Below are 19,524 nucleotides of genomic sequence, written 5' to 3'. Positions count from 1 at the left end.
CAGGCTATGGGAACAGATACAGATTGAAAGACAAAATAACCCAGAGGAAAGACAAGAGTTTTCCCTAATCAGCTTCACCACTGACCTTCAAAAATGTCTCTAATAAGAAGCTCAAGGAATCAGGCAGAGCAGGGCACAAAACATAGTGAGGGGACAACTGCTCAAGTCAACTGCTATTACTGCCCAAAGAAATTACTTGTAACACTTATCTAAATTAGTTCTACATTAGGTTACAACAGCTCTAAGGGTTTTGTTGTTGGGCTTGTTTTCTTTTTCCTGCTAGGTCGCTGTTTTGTTTTGCCTTTTTTTTTTTTTTAACTCTTTTAATCTAACCAACAACTAACACTATTGCAGACATGACCTTGCAATAAGTTTTGCACATCAGAGAGCTTTGCCATCACAGTCTGGATAAAGGCAGAAAATCAACATAAAAATTTAAAAACAAAGTCTATTTATACCTGAAACTTCAACTCTATTGTCACAGATTTTGTAGCACTGTAGAACCAAATAGCCTATTTTTGAAATATTTGTGACAGTTGACTACAGGTAAACTGAAAATTATCAAAGCTTGCACTCCTTCCAAAATTATTATATATCATAGAAGTATTAAAATCAGTGAAGAATAATATTTGTTAAAATTCCTTAGATGAAGCATTAAACACTGACAAAATAACATCAAAGATCACATAAGCATAGGTCTGTTTGCCAGATATTTTCAGTGGATGACCTCCCTCTTTCTTCTAAACTGCAAAGAAAAAAATAATAGAACTGCCCATAATGAGTTAATAATTCAATCTACTCTCTTCCAGATTCAAGCCTGGAAGGCCTTCTGCAGGAGAATATCTCAAGCACAAGCCCAGCAGGTATTTTGGGCCTGGCTTAATTAATTGGCTACTTTGGTAAATCAAATTATATATTTTGCGATTGTTCCTCTCAATTTACTTTCAAGTTCACAAAACCATTAACTGACAAGAAGTCAAATGCCAGTGCAATTTAATGATTGTTCCCCAGTTTGCATCCTTATCCTTTCTCATTTTAATTTCTTCCTCGAGCTTAAGGAAGCAAGATAATTTAAACTGTGCATTGAGATGTTTCTGAAAGCAAAACCAACATTTCTCATGTTACGTTTGGACTGATGATCCCTTAGACTTCTGCAAGTCATCAATTCTTTCTTCTCTTAAAGAAATACGAACCAAAAGTTGTTCTATAAACCATTACATAGCTCAGAGCGTATCTAGGAATGACGAGGGGAAAAGCAATAGTCAATATCCACTGTTAACAGCGACATTATTCTTAAAGCACGTCGAGAACATACAGGGCACATCAGAGCAGTGTTTGTCTCCTGCCCTGACGCGGCACTGGAGAGTTTCACGCAGCCAAAATGCCTCCAAGCGGGAATGTCCGACCGCCCCCTGGCGCCCGCCTGCCCGCACTGCACCGACACGGTCACGGGTCACCCACACCGGGCTCAAAGGGAACAGAGGCCAGGAAATGCACTGAAATAGTACTGAGTGCTTACTGCAAAAATAAAACTTCAGGCATGAAGTAAAAGTTGTACTTCTAGTTGCCAATAAAATGAAAAAGTCTTATCTACAAAAATAAAATTTAGTAGAATTAAAAAAAAAACCTTAAAATTATGTTACATGGGCATATTTCACCTGACTTGTATATATCCAGACATCACAGATGAGTTGAAAAACATCACTTCATAACTTTAAAAAGTTCACGTGGCATACAAAAGTCACAGGGAAAAGGTATTAAAGTATTAAAAATTGTGCATCCTTTCAGACTCCTAGCATTTGTTCCTATATTAGACTCACAGAAGGAATAAGTATGAATATAGAAGTCATACATTAATGATTACATGGCTAAAATACAAAATAACATACTATCAAATAGACAAAAAATAAAGGAAAACTTCAAAACATCTTTTCAGAAAGAGGTATAAAGTTACTTCATGCTTTGAATAAAGAAAACAAGGGAAAAGTTCTTGAATCTAAATCAGTTTATGGAAACAGCTGGTGAAATAACACAAAGATCTGATGATGTATGAACTGTCTGTAAAATTGTTATGAAATACAAGGTATCACAGACTCACTCAGGTTGGAAAAGACCTTTAAGATCATCAAGTTGGACATTGCCAGGTCCACCACTAAACTGTGTTTCTGCTCCTGCACCTCTGAGGTTTTGTTCCTGAGGAATATCCAGCCTTCCGGGATTTCTTTGCCCTTCAGGACTGTTTCCCAGGGGACTCTGTCTACAAGGGGCTCCTAAAGAGGTCAGAGTCTGTCCCCTGGAGGTCCAAGGTGGCAGTTCTGCTGATCCTCCTCCTTACTTTTCCAAGAATTCGTGATCCCTGTGCCCAACATGGTCACCATCACCCATGAGTCCTTCTCTGTTCACAGACAGCAGGTCCAGTGGGTGCATTCCCTAGCAGGTTCCACCACCAGGAAGTTCACTCCAGAAACATCCTAGAGAGACATCTGGTAAGCTGAATTCCCCTGTGAGAACAAGGGCCGGCGATTGTGAGACTTCTCCCAGCTGCTCGTAGAATATCTCGTCTGCTTCTTCATCCTGGTTGGGTGGTCTGTAACAGACTCCCACCAGGATATCTGCCTGCTGACCTCCCCCTTGATTCTTACCTATAAACATTTGACTCTACTGCCACCATCACTCAGCTCAGACACTCAAAACACTCTCTAACCTACAGGGCTACCCCACTGCCTCTCCTTCCTTGCCTGTCCCTTCTGAAGAGTTTATAGCCAACCACTGCAGCACTCCAGTTGTGTGACTCATCCCAGCCTGTTTCCATGATGACAGCCATGTCATAGTTTTCCCACAGCATAACAGCTTCCAGCTCCTCCTGTTTGTCCATGCCAAGTGCATTGGTGTAGGTGCACTTCAGCTGGGATACTGATCCCACCACCTCTCTGGGGGAAGAAGCCCTAATTCCTATGTGACTGTCTTGAGGCATTTCTGTGCTTTGTGTCTTTGCTGCCACATGGCTCTCCATTCCCCTTCTCCACTGGGACAGCAGACCAAAGGACTTCACTAACACACTCCCTTAAACACTGGTGCACTGCCCCCAGGAATGTCGCTAGTGTGCCTGGTTTTATCCATTTCAAATCTAGGTTAAATCTCTTCCAATGAGCACTAATCACTCAGTGGCAGGTACCATTGCTCCCTGGCCAGGCTGGTAGAGTTACAGTCCCTTCCTGCATGGCATTCCATGCAAACTCCCACGCAAAGTGCTGCACCATGCCCTGCTCACTCGCACTGTTCCTGGTGCTACAACAGAAGTTTCTTTAGACACATCTAACCTTGGTCACCTTTGCTCCTGGCCCTGCTCAGGTCCCCTCAGCTGCTGTGGCGTGAGCTGTGTGTGGGCTCCTTCCAGCTTTCCCACTCCCCCGAGGTTCCCTGGTTAAGGAAACACTCCTGGGCCTGCGTGGGACATGCCCAGAGCTGTTGCCTCAGCAACTGTATGTGTGTGTGTGTGTGTGTGTGTGTGTGTATATATATATACACACACACACATATATGTATATATGTGTGTGTGTAAAAACAAAACCTTGAAACAATTGTTACATGACATTTTTAATGATTCGAGAATAGGGTAGATATCTCTAAGCAATTAGAGCAGTTATTTTTCTAGATCAAAGATATTTTGTGATTTTTAACCAGGCAGCAATGAAGCCATCCATTTCTCCTCCATAGACATCTTAATCATGATTTCTCACATAATTGAGGTATTCACATTTCATAAAGGATATTTTCCTAACACAAGCAAAACCAACAAAAACACCCACTTTGACCTATTTTTTTTTTTTATTTTGCTTCTATTGGGCTTTCTTTTCCTCAGCAATTGCTTTCAATACTGACTGTTGTTATACTTTATACCTTTTTCATGTTACAAGGATCAGGCTTTCATGTGTAAAAAGATTAAATAATCTCAAAGTTATTGTATGAAGGTGAATAACTGGATAAGGTCTGCAATTAATAGTGCATTGCCCTTCAGTGTTTGTGCAGTTAGTATAGTAATGATTAATTTGTGTACTTGTGAAACCATGCAAAGCTGTTGCCATCCAATTAAGAAATGGTGGGTTTAGACTGCAGAACCCCCCCCTTATGTAATTTTTTTTTACCACTTAATGAGACAGAGGGAAGAACCAAAATTCCAGTTAATGGTAGAACGGGTACTGAAAAGGAAAGTAATTTATATTAAAAATAGTATTTTCATTTACAAGTGTTGTTATTATGATTTTTAAATTTCTCATGAGTGACTTTTTGCACAAATATTACTAAAAACCTTCTTCAGTTTGTCTTACTTCAGTATTGAAAATAAGACCATAATGAAAGAAAAAATTATTGTGATCATTCTATGAATAAGAAAGGTAAGAATATACATTGATGCCACATTAGCGCTGGAACTACATTTTATAATTAATGCTAAAAAATTCCTGTTAAAAAAAAAAAGACAAAATTCATTAAAGAATGTTGTATTTTGTGTTGATTCAGAAATAGAACAGCCCATGAAAGCAACAGTGGTCAGCCAGCCTTCCATTCCTACTATGATATTAAAAAATACAGAGTTTGAGTGGGATAACTAGTATTATTTAATCAAAATGTGCAACACATTTATAAGAATATTTAAAAAACTAAGTCATTAAGTATATTTAAGAGAAGTATATAAATCCTAAAAGCATTCAGAAGAAACAGAAGAAACCAGATGACCTTAAAGGCTGAGGTAATGGAAATGAGATTAACTACATTTGTGCTATAAATTAAGGACTTCAATTGAAAATGGTAGTAGTGACTGTGTAATGCCTGCTATGCCACATTATGATACAATCATGAAAAAAATAAGAAGGATGTTTTGATGTGGTATTTCCAGTAGAAAGAGCAAATTTTACTGCTGTCCCGACACTTCCAGCCACTTGTATTTCAGAAAGCCATTTTAAACAGCAAAGGTATAGATAAGAGCTAATGTGATGAAAGGATAATTTAAATCATAGGAAAATGAAAATACTCTTCGATCAGATAAGGTGAAATAATCTTGGTTTGTTCAGTCTAAGAAACCAGAAATGAAGACCTGTTCGGCTGCCCTCCAGGCAGTGTCCTGATATGGTCACCAGTGACTGAAAAATAACCAAAGCCAAACAACAATGTTGGTACATGCACGAGGTAATTTAGTGGACTTAAGAAGATTCCTAATCCTGTGAGCAATGCAGTCAGACAACTTCTAGAAGTTCTTAAGTTATTAAATTCAAATAAGGTAATTTGGCTAGAAATTGAGTCTGAGCTAGTGAAGGAGCAGACAATATCACAGTGTCTGCAGTAGCAGTGGAATGGAACCACAAAAGAAGAGCCTTTGGGTCTAGGTACCTAATGTTAGAGCTGAGACAAAGTGCAAAATATGAAAACTCATAGGTATTGAATATCCAAACTTAACATCATGACACAGAAATGATCCCTGACCTCCATGTTTTTCCAATATGAGAGAAATAGGCAGAACCATAAAAAAATCAATTAGCTTTCAGCTAAAATGAAGGAAACTTGGCTTAGATTGCCTAATATTCCTCCATAACTAGTTAGCAACATCACCCTCCCATTGGATTTGCAATGAAAGTTGTGCAATGTGGCGAGTCATGCAACTACTTAAATATTGATTCTTTTTTTTGAAAGCTTTTTGTAAAACAACAGGCAGATGACCTGCTAGATGTTGGGAGCCATAATGCAGGTGTGTAAGCTGGAGAGAGCAATAAAAAAAATTATTTGCAGAATGTTAGAGACTAAAGACTTGACTAACAACACAAGTAAGTTGACTGAATAAGCTTAGATAAACTGTTGCAAAAGGCACACAGTGGTTGGCTCAGGCAGCTACTGCACTCATTCTGTACTTTTCATTCTATTAGGATAAACTAAACCTGTAGCAGAGATAGCAGAGAGTAGGATGTATCCACAAATGACACAGTTCAAAGTAAAATATATGATCATTTCAGCATTTTTAGGAGTATTTTGAAAAGTTATAAAACTGGAAAGTCTGGACATGCATTATAATGATGTATGGAGAAACTTAAAACATCCCCATATCACCTCCTCCAACAATTACAATTATTTTCAACCAGCATGTCCACTGCAAAACATGAGCAAGAGTGGTGTGCCTTATGTAAATTGCTTTAAACTTACCTTCTTTCCCCAACACAAGTTCACTGGATGGCTTCCTGTCCCCTGTGGCACCTCAGGAACACCATGGAACCTTTCTACCCAGGAACTTCACTGGCCAATGAAGCCAGCTAACAGAGGGATACAGGGAGGAGGTTTTGTTTAAATATAGAACAGGTTCTGGAAAGACAGCTTTATCTGTATGTCCCAAAGGATAAAAAATCATGAAACTTTAAAATCTTTCATGCTTCCTTCTAAAATACAGACCTCAGCTGTCCATTCCCTACAGACTCCATGTGCCAGCAGGGTCCCATGGTATCTGCCAGGGCCTCACAGCAGCATAGGGACAAAGATCAGATTACACATGGGACAGAAGGTAAGTTTAAATTTAATTACAGATTCAATGCTTTTCTTACTCTTGCTATTTAGGGAACTTAATGCAAAATGTAACACTGTTTTCATATAATCTTAACTCAAATATTAAAATGAACTTTTACAACAACAAAAGAGATTTGATAAGCAAGCTTGTCTGTTAAACTGTGATGTAAGGGATATAATCTATTTTTACTAATCTCAAAAGAGCAGATAAATTCTAGAGGATTATTTTTTTCCTACAGAAACAAAATTAAATCTGACCGTTTCAAAATTCAGATGTGTCACAAGTGTCTATTGTAGTAGAAAATCTCTGCTTCTTTTTCTTTTAAACAATCTATTTGGGAGTTGGAAAGAGGGAGATAACAAGGTGAGGCACAGTTTATAATGAAGCATAAGTGCATCTGTAATGATGCATCTAGAGTAACCTTTCCACACTAATGAGTTTTCCTATGCATGTTCCCCATCCTTTTGAGTCTTCAATTATTCCTGTAACACAGGCATGTATTTAACGTAAACCCCTAAAACTGATTAAATACTTTACAGTATTGTTGAATGAATACCAACCAAAAACTCAGTATCACTCACAGACTGTAGAATTTTGGCATGTTTGAAACAGAGAAGCACAGTGACTTTACTGTAACAGCAGTTCTATTAAACCCCTCTCTCAGACATACTCTGTGAATCTGGCATTTTCCACTCTGATGAAGCAGTTAATGTTACATTAGAAGGCAATACTTCTCTGTATTTTGTGATAATATATGATTTTGCTGTACTAGAAGTAAGAATTTCTTTTGTGTAATCTTTGACATGAAAACATGGAAGAAAATGCCTCGATTCTTTCTGAGTAGCTTCAGTGCTTGTCTAGGAACACCCAGGAACTTGCAGGAACACCCAGGAAAATGCCTAACATTTCTGAAACTAAAATACATACTCAGAATGAAATGGGCACATCAATATTCCCCTTCCTGAAGAAAAAGACAATTTTCTGAGTAAGTATGTATGAGACCTTCACTATATAATGACAAAGAAGTAACGTTGGTTATAATCCGTCGAAAGCTGGCAACATACTAAACAGTGTTTACAGACAGACACCAGACAAGATCCTTAATCACCTTCAGGAAATGAGATTCATTATTAGTTTCCAAGTCTTGCAACTTTACAGCAAGAAAAAGTTATCCTAGGTCAGACTGAAGGAACATCTAAGCTACTACACTGTGTCTGCAATGGACAATCCATAGCAGACTGTGACACAGAGCATGTTAAAGGGATGGGGGAGAGGAAGGAAAAGGTTAGAATCTTGAAATGCCAACAAGGAGGTCAACATAGTAAAGTTACAAGGAATACAACTGAGTCCCCAATGAAACTGATATAAAAAACCTCATGTGAAAAATGCAAACCCTGGTAAAATCACTTTGCCTTGTAATGGGAAACAAACCTGTTTAAAAGAGAACCAAGGGATCCATTTGAAAGCTGTCAGTACATGGTAAAGTTTGATGGTGGAACAGTAGTGCTTAAGCACAGCATGTGAAATGTGAAAACAAAGACCTGATGCCAACACACTGTGTCCTGTCCCTTTTATTCTTTCATATTTTGATGGGGCCATCTCTGTATCTTTTTTAAATGAAGTTAATTACCAGTCAAGAAATGAAATATAAAGATACAACAGTGCTCACAAAAGGGAGCATCAGGACAACTGCTGAAGCATTAGACTATACTGGAGCCTTGATTGCAACTGAAGATTTCTCTAACAAGTCTACTGTAAAAACACAATTTGTCTGTTTCTAAACTAAATACGTAAAAAGAGGGACAAGATAAGGGGCTTCTTTGTCCTAAAAAGTAGATCTGCACAAAATATAATACAGCAACATGTTTTGCTCCATAAATATATCCTCTAAACTTGAAGACTACAGATATCTAGGTCAAACCAACATGATCCACTAGAGCTGCACGACTGTCTCTTAAAATGAAACAACTTTAATTTAGCAGAATATTAGTTTATTTTTCACCCACTCATGTGCAGGATTATAAATGAGTCCATTACTAAATATCTCCCCCCTTTTTTAAGTTTAGAACATCCACTGTACCATATTACTGCATCAATGCAACAAGAAAAACATGCTACATGTTGAAACATTGCAATGTACCTCATTAAAGGAAGGATAACTCTGGGAAAAATCACTGCTTGCAAGTGTAGGTTGGAGACAGACTTACCTTTGCCAGCATTTCTAGGAGGAAGAGGAGGAGCATCGGCAGTTGGAGAGGTGGGTGAGTCTGTGCTTGCAAAGATTTGGTTGGTAAAAGCTCCATAGGAGAGTCTTTGCTTGTCTCTGGGAGTGCTAAATGAAGGGTGAGTCAGTTTGTCTTGTGGAGAAATGCTTGAAGAGTGACAAAAACTTTGGGGTCTTGGAGATCTTTCCTTTTTTATAGGACTGGGCTGTGAATAGAAAAACAAATACATTATGCAGCTGTCTAAACACTAAATATAGTTAATATGTTTGGAAAATAATATACTAGAAAATATTTTAGTGAACATGAGCCTAATTTTTTTCTTTATTGGACAAACAAGCCCCCATTCCTCCCTTTTTCAGCAATTCAACCTGAAAGGTGCTTTCTTCTAACTGAAAATTAAGATTGTAGTATCAAAAAATCATCATGTATACAAAACTAGATTTAATCTTAAGCAGGAGATACAAACTAATAATATACCAATATCAGACTAATAACATTTTTAGAATACAAGAGTAATTTTCAGTACATATAGCCCTTTACTCAGACCAGATGATTATCCTCAAGTATCAAGTTTATTACCCCACTGATTCCCATTAAAAATAGACAAACAGTTCTGACAGATCAGATGTATTTGGTGCCTGAACTAGCAATATATTCCATGATACAGCTTTTTTTAAATGTGTCTAATTGCTCTTTGAAGAAATTTCACACATCAATTTTTGCCTGCTGTACGTTAATGGCTGCACATGGAGCACGATCTGTTTCCCTGCAGCTCTGGTTCAGGCTATTATCTGCAGCACAGCATCACTCATCCTCCCAAGGCTCCTTGCACAGATGATCATTTTGTTCTCTACTGTCCTTGAGGACATTTAAATTATTTCAGTTCCTGAATCTTTCAGTCTCAAGTGTCACAGAAAATGAGAAGTTGTCCACATTTCTTTCTGCAGTGCTCATGTAAAATAGGAGAGGTGTATTGGCATTTATTACAGAAACAGAGCACACAGTAATTAACTGACTTGCTTAAGTAGGACACTGAGCCTAAGTTTCCACTTATTCTAGGATGGCAATTATCCTGTGCCCTCAAGTTTTGTCTTTCCATTACTTCTGTCTTTAAAACCAGGAATATATAGCACAGCACAGTCTGTGAAAAATAGAGTTATTTATTCAACAACTAGGTTTTTAATTAATTTATGGAAAAAATAAGTATGTAAGCTTTGGATTTCTTCCAGCTAAAATTTAACAGTCTGGAATTCAGAAGAGGATAAAACGACAACAAAGTAATCTAGATTTACTGATTTATATTATACAGTATGTCTTGTCAAAGCAAAACTTTTGAAACTCAAGTCCATAACAACCAGGTTGACAATGTACATTCAAACAGTACTTTGTCAGTCTTTAATACAGGCCTCAAAACTATTCCAACCCCCCCCAAAAAAATATCTATAAGAAAAAAAAGGTTAAAGCAAGTCTCTAATTCCATTTACTATCACGGACCTGAAATGTTGAGAGTTTGTGTGCAAAGCCCTCCCAGTGATTCACACTTACCTTGTCATCTAAGTCATCATCACTTTCATCGATTTCGTCCTGCCGAAGATTCCATTCATACTCCACATGGACATGTGGGTTTAGCTTTCCTGCCTTGGCTTGAGAAAGCTGAAAGAAATAAAAATTCTTGTTAAAATGTTTGCTGTTATTTTGGTGTTAACAAACTTAGCTTTGTAATGGCAAGAAAAAAACTGAAATATTTAGAGGTTTATAACTTTTCCAGATTAAAAAACCCACACAATTTCAAGGCATTCACACAAACATCCTTCATTTATTTGTGGTGTAGAGAAACAGCTAAAAGACAAAAAGAAAAGATTTTTTTGGAAATGGCAGAAATTGCCATGTTTGACAAGCATTTGAATAGATGACATCAAGGTATACGCACAAAAGAAGAATGCATCTGGAGCCCTCCTTTAAAAACAGGAAAGGCAAAACCTATTTATAAATTCTACTATATACAACTACTGCCCCTCCAAAATCACAGTCTTTGTGCTCAAATCAAAAGAAAAGATATTTAACCTTTATTTAAATATTTTGCCTCTCTCTCCCTGGATGAGGCCAACATCCAGGGATGTTAAGCACAAAATTCCTCTACTTTGCCAGCCCAAATAACATCTAAAAAACTATTACTTCAATGATCAGCAAAAAAACTAAAAGAGCAGTCCATGGTTATTCTGAGGACATAAATCCTCCTTTCTAAGGCCTAGATTTTCCACCATTATTTATTCCTTCACATCCTTTGAAGTGTAGTCTACTAGTTGATTCAGGAGAGCCTTTAACCATCTTCCTGAAATAAAATATGTAATAAAGAAAGTATTTCCAATCTGTTATGTAAGTATTCATGAACCTACTTGAGTTGAAACTGAATTTAATTACACAGTTAAGACTCCAGTTATGCAACAGAAATTAGCTTAGTACATGCAAACACACAGCTATTTATCTTGTACTTTGTTATTGCCGGTGGTAAACAATATGCTCATTCATGTTTTTTTTTTTCACTCAACCATATCTCATTGCCACTTTTGAAAAAAAAAAAAGTAGAAATCATTTTCCTCTTCAAAAATAAATAAAAAAAAAAAACAACAAAAAGAGAAAAGGCATAAATGCTCTGTGAGAGTTAGCTGAAATAATCAGTGAGGTATTTATGGAATTTGGATTACAACAACTGAAACACTTAACTGCTAGATAAGCTCACTGATAACATCCCCTTTTTTTATTTGTTCTATAACATGGATCAGTTGGTCCACATTAAGGGTAGATGTCACTTTACTGAAGTGATACTCTAAAGAAAAAAGCAATCCATCCCAATTGTGTGCTGTAAAGCCAATCTGTTTTTCAGTTGACAGAATACTCAAACTACTGGAAATGGCACTTACACAGCAGACATGGCACCAACTGAGAAGTCAGTGACAGTACCACCTTATCAGCCATAGCAAAATGTTGACTTGTATCCCCAGAAACATGGAAAATTATTTTGATTTCTGAAGGACAAGATGTCTTGATTATGCAATGATTAATTCATGACAAGAACTTTCAATCGTCAAAGGAAAGGTATTAAAATTACCAGCTATGGAGCAAAAGTAGATATCCTTGGATCATCAAAATGAGGAAAAAAAGGAAAGAGTATTAAGCAGCAAGTGACAACTGTTTTGTAAATTCTCCTGGTTTTGTCTAGCATGTGTAACTGCCACACTACTCAGACTTTTTAATACCTTGGTAGTAATTAAATTCACTTGCCTACTTAATGCGTGCTGGTGGCACCTCAGAGAGCCACGAATAAACAAGCTTGCTGGTTTGATGTAGAATCCTTATTCCTGGCTAACTGCTTCAGAGGAGTACATGGGAAAATTCTTAACACATTTATTTCTTGAACACTGATGATTTTCTCTAGTGGCATCTGTTAACATCCCTCATATGTTCTCAAAATTCCAGAAGGTTTTTGCTGTGATCATGTTCAGTAGAAGGACAAAGTCCCATAGAAGCTGGTGTTCTACATTTTTTGATATACTAACTTGCAGACATTACACTTTTGCTTCTTTCTCCATTAAGCAGGCTTAATTACTGTTGTGTTTTAAGTCAGAAAATATTCACCTATGGTAGGGCCTTCAGATCAGCACACAGCCAGCTGGCAGCAATACCACATCTGAGATACAGTGGTAATGGTATATTAAATAGATGACATTTTTAAAGCAGTAAACATTCCCCTTGCCTTTCCCCCCACAGCTCCGTTCTTACCAGTTCCTCACACTGGACAGCTTTCGCTCTTTTTGCTGTGTCCAGAGCTGTCTCTCCAGCTTGGTTTACTACAAAATTAACAACACAAAAAAGAGCAATTCTTTGAGATGTCTAAAGAAACAATTCATTAAGTTTCACTACTTGTAGCACAGTAACTTCTAAAAGTGATCAAAAATATTTATTTACTCTATAGCAGCTACAGCTCTTTAAGATTCCACTCTAAGTGCTCATGCATTTCATGTATCATCAGGTTCTTTCTGAACAGCAGCGTCTGCTGGGACAGTTCCCAGATCCCTCCTAACCATCCTAGCAGAAAATATAAAGAAATTTGGTCATTTCAACCTCCATTTAAGACCTTTGCCAATAAAACTCTTACATGAATAATCAGGAAAAGCAAGTACAGAGGGTAAAATGGCTAAAAAAAAACCCAAACAACTATTCTAAGATTTAAAAAAAAAAAAAGTAAATGTTGATCCAAGCACATTTTACTTTGATTAATATTTAGAGGTTTGAAGCCTTAATTTGAAGACATTTGAACAAGAATAAATTTAAAACTTTCCAGCTAATTTGTCTTTATAAAGGCTATAAATTGGTTTACAATTTAAAATAACATCTGATCAGAAAAAAAGCAATATCTGAGCCCTCTGGAAGGTCCGCTGGCACAGTATCTAATGGAATCCATGCTAGATGCTAGGAAGTCTCAAGAATCAAAAGTAAACCCCATGTTTGAATCTTATGTGGATAAACTTAGGTAAAATGTCCATCAGCAAATGCCATGGAGCTGGAACAGAGAGTGGTCTACAGCACATGCAGACTGTAAAGCATTTCTGTGATCAGGAACTGAAAATGGTCAGACTGAGGTCTCATAAGCACATATGTCTATGTGAAATATCACACAGAGAATTCTAGTCAGGAATGCTAGAAAATACAAAGCAGTCATCTAGAAAGGCCTATGACTGAAAGAATTAAGATCCTTAGAAGAAGGATTTCCTTACGGAAAGATCTCTCTGAGATAGTTCATGGGTTTAATATGAAAAGGAACGAAAATCCAGTACTTCCTGAGTAAAGTTAACATACAGACAGCTTAAGAGACTACATAAATTCCAAACATTCAGCTCTTGAGTATAAACCTGATGTTTTAAGGTCTAAAGACAATATACAGTTCAAAAAAACAACACAAAGAATGCAACACCCTCTCCCCCCTCTCTTCCCCCAAAAAACAAAACACCAGAAAGGTGTGAACACTCTTCTGACACCTATGTAGGAGAGCATTCGATGGAAGGACCAATAAACTTCCTTTGACTTGTTCATGTACCTTTCTCTTTATAACTACCAAAAAAAGGTCACATTACATTCTCTGACTTATGATAATATTGAAACATATTTTAAGATTGTATAAGGTGGCCAAGGAAACCAATGACTTCTGACACTAAGCTATGCAACAGTTTTTTATCAGGAAGTGGAGAAAAATGATGACGATGAAGAAAAAGGGAGAAATCAAATTTCATACTCCCCAGTTTGCATCAACTATTGAAAAAACTTTTCTTCTATACCATTAACTGACTGAATGCAAATGTTTTATAGACATGCTGATGACACTTAAATCCTGAGCCTAACAAGTTGGATTCATGGAATGCCTTCCTAACTCACAAAACATCGTAGGGAAAGGAGAGCAAGTAGAAAACAGATTATCCTAGGTGTGAGCAAATAGAGATTCTTTTCCTAATTAAACTTTTGGTAAGCCACGATGAAAAATGGACTAATACAGGTACAACAAGTGTTATACCTGTCTCACAAATGCAGATGCAAAGAGAAGCAGAAAGGCAGTTAAGAAAGCTGATCCCTTCCCTAAACAGTGACAGTGGTGGCTGGGACGTGCTGGGTGAAACCACAGTGCCAGCTGTCATTGATGCTAACAGAAGAATTAACTGTTGTATAAACAAAACGCACACATATATGAGTGGAATTAACATGAGCAGCCACTTGAAGCATTATAACATACAAATTCTAGATTAATTTTACAATACAAACAATAAACCTAAATTCTAGGCAATTTACAATGGATCAGAAATAGAGCTCTGCAGAAAAATTAGTTTACCATTAGTATTTTGTATTAGAAACCTTTCTCACTATTATATTGTAAGAATTTAAGTTCCATTTCTTAACTGAATGTTTCTTTTAGGCTTGTTGGTGACAAGGTCCTCATCCTTTTGACACAGTTTTGTTTTAAAAGCTTACTTACCACAGGGACATAAATAAAGGTGGTTAAAGTAATGGAAAGAAATTTTAGGAAATTTTTATTTCCTAGTTTTAAATAATGAACTTACCTAAATCAATAGTTGGCTTTCCCCTCAAAAGCAATTTCAAACACTCTGGCTTGTTATACATACTGCAGTAGTGTAGAACTGTATTACCCAATGCTGTTTGTTTGTCCAGGTTTCCACTAAACACAAAAGAAAAAACAATCAAGACAAGTATAGTAGCTGTGCTATTCACTTCAGATTTAGCATGCCTGTAAACAATAAATTATTAGAATCTTTACAGCACAAATATGAAGTAGGAGAAAGAAATATTTTTAAATTAAACATAACTTTCAAAGACTATGAAAAATAGTTCCAAGGATACTGGAAATACCTGAGCTGTGATTGAAAAGAACTGTGAATCTACAAATGTTAATTTAAAAAATTAATGAAGTGAAACTCAAATATTCCAGCCTAATCCCCTGTAAGGCCATTCCAGTTGTTTTCCACCCAACACTTTATCGGAATTTCTTTTTTCAAACATGCTAAATTAGCCCAATAAAAATACCTGAAAAATCATCCTGATACAGTTAAAATAGGTCAATAAGTCCTATGCAATCAAGGAAATATGAAAAAGGTGGCTGTGAGAATGAACAATATTAGGATATACACTGAGTTAGGGAAAAACCAGTTGTGAAAAGACGTTCACAGGGCTTTTTAAAAACTGTATTTCCTTCAGTTTTCAAGTTCTAAAACCAGGTTTCTCCAAAAATGTCACTGCCATTATGGGATCAATATAACACATTTATAAAACAGCAAAGCAAAGCTCAGGAGATGACAGCTTTTCCCAGTGTTACCCATACTGAACGGTAAGTGCAGAGCTCACAGGGTTGTAAAGGTGCTCTTAGAGACTGAGACAAAAATACAGACAGCAGACAGAAACACATACAAGACTATAGTTGTCTGAAGAAACTATGAAGCTTCATAACTAAACAAAATAATTATAAGTAATCATCCAAAATAAAAAATCCTTTAATAATGCTCAAAATAATAATTTAGGCTTCTAAAACATTTCTAAAATTACAGTCTCAAACAGTTTGAAAACATTAGTAGTTTATTTTTTGTTACTTCAATAACACTCTACTATAATCAGCACTCACACTTTTCATTAGGGTTTTTTTACTTCTATGAACACATTCCTTCACAACAAAGAATATCTCAGTCAATAAACTAGATGTTAAAAATTACTAATTAAGAAGTTAATGCTCTCAATAGCTTTAATACAGTTTATTAAATACTGGAACACCTTTTTCAAAGTCTATCTATAGTCTGTTCATAATTTTCTGATAAAAATCCTTGTTTTCTACTCTTACAATTTCTTTTCATGTGTCCTGTATTTGGCACATTTACTAGCCATCCTTTCTCTACCTGAACTATTTGTTTGCATTGCTTCATATTGTCATGTGCTCTAAACCAATGCTCTCTTGTGCTCTGCAGAGTTTTTCCTTTCATCCTATTTTTATGTAACTGCTTTCCATGTTTTTAATCTATACATCTTTCTCTCTCCTCATTAGGAGCACAAAGGTCAACTTGAAGGTGCTAAATTATGCTCTTTTGGAACATATCTAAGGAGAGAGCTTACAGGTGATGAGCAAACACCATCCAAGGCACTGCCAGGATAGCTCTGAACATTTACATTTTTCATGCACAATTTAATGATAAATGATCAATCCATACCAGTTTTGTACAAGGAAGTCAACCAGATGGAGAGAGGTTTGGTCAGCAGTCCGGACTGCTAAATGAAGTGCTGTTTCACCTGGCTCCTAAACACATGTAAACAGAAGTTAGTTTTCTGTCTTACTTCTGAAAAGCTTGTAATATCAGACCTAACAAGATACATGCCATTCACTCTTTTACAAATTTTTCAACAGAAAAATACTATTAGGAAATTACGGTGAAAATGGTTATTGCCTTTCTTATCTCTAAAAGACACCATGTGCTTCAAAGGAAATGCCATCCTACTTTCTGAGATCCCAGTTTTCTCAAACCCAGTTTTCCCTTTTCCCTGCTGGATGGAATGACCCTGAGAAGCCTTTAACCATTTTAGCTATTAGTAACTAAAAGGGATCCTGTCAGGAACTGAGTTTACAGTACTCGTTGCTTTATGACACCCTGGTGTACACCAAGCACAGCCACAATACTATTTCCTACAAAACCAGGGGAAAATCCCACAAAAATCAGTCCCACATACATTAAATTTCTTACAGACTTGTAGAACAGTTGAAATTGGAAAGGACCTGTGAAGATCATCTATTGCAACCTCCCTCCTAAGCAGGGCCACCTAGGACCAGTTTCCCAGGACCGTGTCCCTATGGCTTTGGAATATCTCCAGGAACAGAGAGTCCATAAACTCCCTGGGCAAGCCGTGCTAGTGCTTGGTCATTTTCACAATACAAAAATGTTTCCTGATGTTCAGAGGGAACCTCCTGTGCTCCAGTCTGTGCCCATTGGCTCTGGTCCTGTCACTGGGCACCACTGAAAAGAGCCTGGATCTGCCTTCTTTGCACCCTCCCTTCAGGTATTTACACACAATGCTGAGATCCCCCTGAGCCTTCTCTGAGCTGAACCCTCCCCTCAGCCTTTCCTCAGGTGAGGAGGTGCTCCAAACTCTCACATGTTTGTGGCCCTTCACTGCACTCTCTCCAGTATGTCCAAGTCTCTCCTGTTCTGGGGAGCCCAGAGCTGGATACAGCATTCCAGCTGTGGCCTCATCAGTGCTGAGTAAAGGGAAAGATCACTGCCCTCGACCTGCTGGCAATATTTCAGTGCTGCCTAGAATAAATATCACTGCTGGCTCATGCTCAGCCTGGTGTCCACCAGGACCCCCAGGTCGTTAGAGACCAGGCTGGGTGGGTCCCAGCATATATTGGTGCATGGGTGGTTTCCCCCAGATACAGGGTCTCCTTGTTGGACTTGAACTGAGTCATACTTTATTTTCTATATATATCATATGCATTAATGCATTTAGATAGAAAAGCTGTTTAATTCCATTTAAAAGTTGCAAAAGAAGTTAATCTAGATCCAGATTTCTTTAACTCCTATTGATCATAAAGGACATTTTAAAAAAGCATATTAGAGTATATATTCTTAGAATTAAAGTCCAATTTAGAAAAAAGATATTACTTTATTAAACATCAGAGAATTTACAGTGGAGAATGTTGCTGTTAATGTCCTAACCACAGACGACATTTCACTTGGTGCTCATACATTTCTAAGTATCACTGCCTGTAATAGCTGAGAAGCACTAAGGAGCTAATTCTGTGCTAACTGCTGTGGATGACAAATACAGAAAGCTTACCCTGCAGTTAGAGAATTTGTCATGTGTTTCCATGATAAGCACTCTGTGATAACTCAAGTGCTGAGACTATATTGAACTTATCCCCTTCACTTCATACAGACACTTCATATTGTGTCCTTTGCCATTTTAGCTATTTTCACACAACTCGTTGAAAACATTCTGTGACATCTCTCCAAGCTGGGTTTAAAAGTGATGGGAGAAAACATTGCTGAACAAGTGGTTACACAGCATTGATTATCTATAAAACCATGTTATTTTGCTCATAAGCAACATTTCTCCAAGGAGAATTGAGGTCAACTAGGACTGATTTTTCAAAAAAACCAAAAACCTGTTACTGACTTCAGAAGGAAGATCAAGTATTCAGAACTTTATTAAAAACAAAAAAAATCTTCTCCTAGTTGAAAGACTCTGTATTCTGTAAATGTTTCATCAGAAGTTGTGAGGGTATCAGATTTATTCTTTCCTCATCCACAGTAAACAGAAACTTGTAGACAGTCAATAATGTTTTCCTTCAGCAACTATTTTAAAAGCAGGTATGATACTGTCTGTGATGTCAGGTGACCCTGCACTATCAAGTCAAGTCTCCTTTCTCTGGTCCTTTTCCTAAAAGAGACACATTGCAGAACAGGTGCTTTTCAACATAATAAAGTTGCAGCAAGAACAGCACAGGATATCACTACTGCATTTCACACTCCTTTAGACCAACCGATGACAACAGATAGTGTTCTTTTCCCTCTCCACAAGGATGTCACACTAAGGAAAAGAAATAAACCCCCACCATTTTCATCTGTTATTTTGCTTGTTTTAGTATCAAAGGTAGCAGACCTGGTCCTGGGCACTTTACAAATACACATTATTTAAAATACTCTTTGTTTACCTGATAAGCTTACCTGTCCAGGCTCCAACAGTGGCTCCATTAGCTCTACCCCCTCTGCATAGACTTGAATTAGTGCAAGTAAATCCCTGGATTTGACAGCCTCAAGTAATTCACTCAGTTTAGCTGCTGCAGATGCACAAGTCTTCCTAGAGAACTTATGATCTACATATTTAGCAGTGATAAATTCTTTACGTGCAGTCCTGTGGGGTGTGAAAATAGAGCTTGCTTTAGAAATTTTTAGAAAAATGGGTCAACGATTTTAATTTACAATCACCTTGTCTAACTCAGGAGATAAGAAGGGAAGAGGAAAACTATCTGATAAAAAGTGTGTTATTTATTGTCATGCTGCATGTCTTTCTTACAAACAAGCACAAAAGACAGTAAGTACATTGTCAAGTTTATCCTCTCTTCTTGTTATATATGAAAATCACTCTGACTCTGGGGACTAAGACCAAAGCAAAAACAGAGCTGGTATCATTTAGTCCAACTGTGTTTATTAC

General features: G+C 37.2%; 1 protein-coding gene across 5 annotated transcripts in view; it reads right to left on the bottom strand.

The window, feature by feature from the left end:
- Nucleotides 1–19,524, bottom strand: part of ASAP1 (ArfGAP with SH3 domain, ankyrin repeat and PH domain 1) — a 147,221-nt gene that overhangs the window by 17,052 nt on the left and 110,645 nt on the right. For all 5 annotated transcript variants that reach the window (XM_032683938.1, XM_032683963.1, XM_032683945.1 and 2 more), the window contains 6 exons: nt 19,038–19,224; nt 16,527–16,612; nt 14,877–14,992; nt 12,550–12,617; nt 10,315–10,422; nt 8,752–8,974 (listed from right to left, as the gene is read on the bottom strand). In XM_032683938.1, the coding sequence (XP_032539829.1) occupies nt 8,752–8,974; nt 10,315–10,422; nt 12,550–12,617; nt 14,877–14,992; nt 16,527–16,612; nt 19,038–19,224 (788 nt within the window). The remainder of the gene's footprint in view (nt 1–8,751; nt 8,975–10,314; nt 10,423–12,549; nt 12,618–14,876; nt 14,993–16,526; nt 16,613–19,037; nt 19,225–19,524) is intronic.

This window comes from Chiroxiphia lanceolata, chromosome 1 (genome assembly GCF_009829145.1).
Source record: "Chiroxiphia lanceolata isolate bChiLan1 chromosome 1, bChiLan1.pri, whole genome shotgun sequence".
Lineage (NCBI taxonomy): Eukaryota > Metazoa > Chordata > Aves > Passeriformes > Pipridae > Chiroxiphia > Chiroxiphia lanceolata.
Note: the sequence above shows the minus strand (reverse complement) of the source record. Positions and strands in the feature narration are given on the sequence as shown.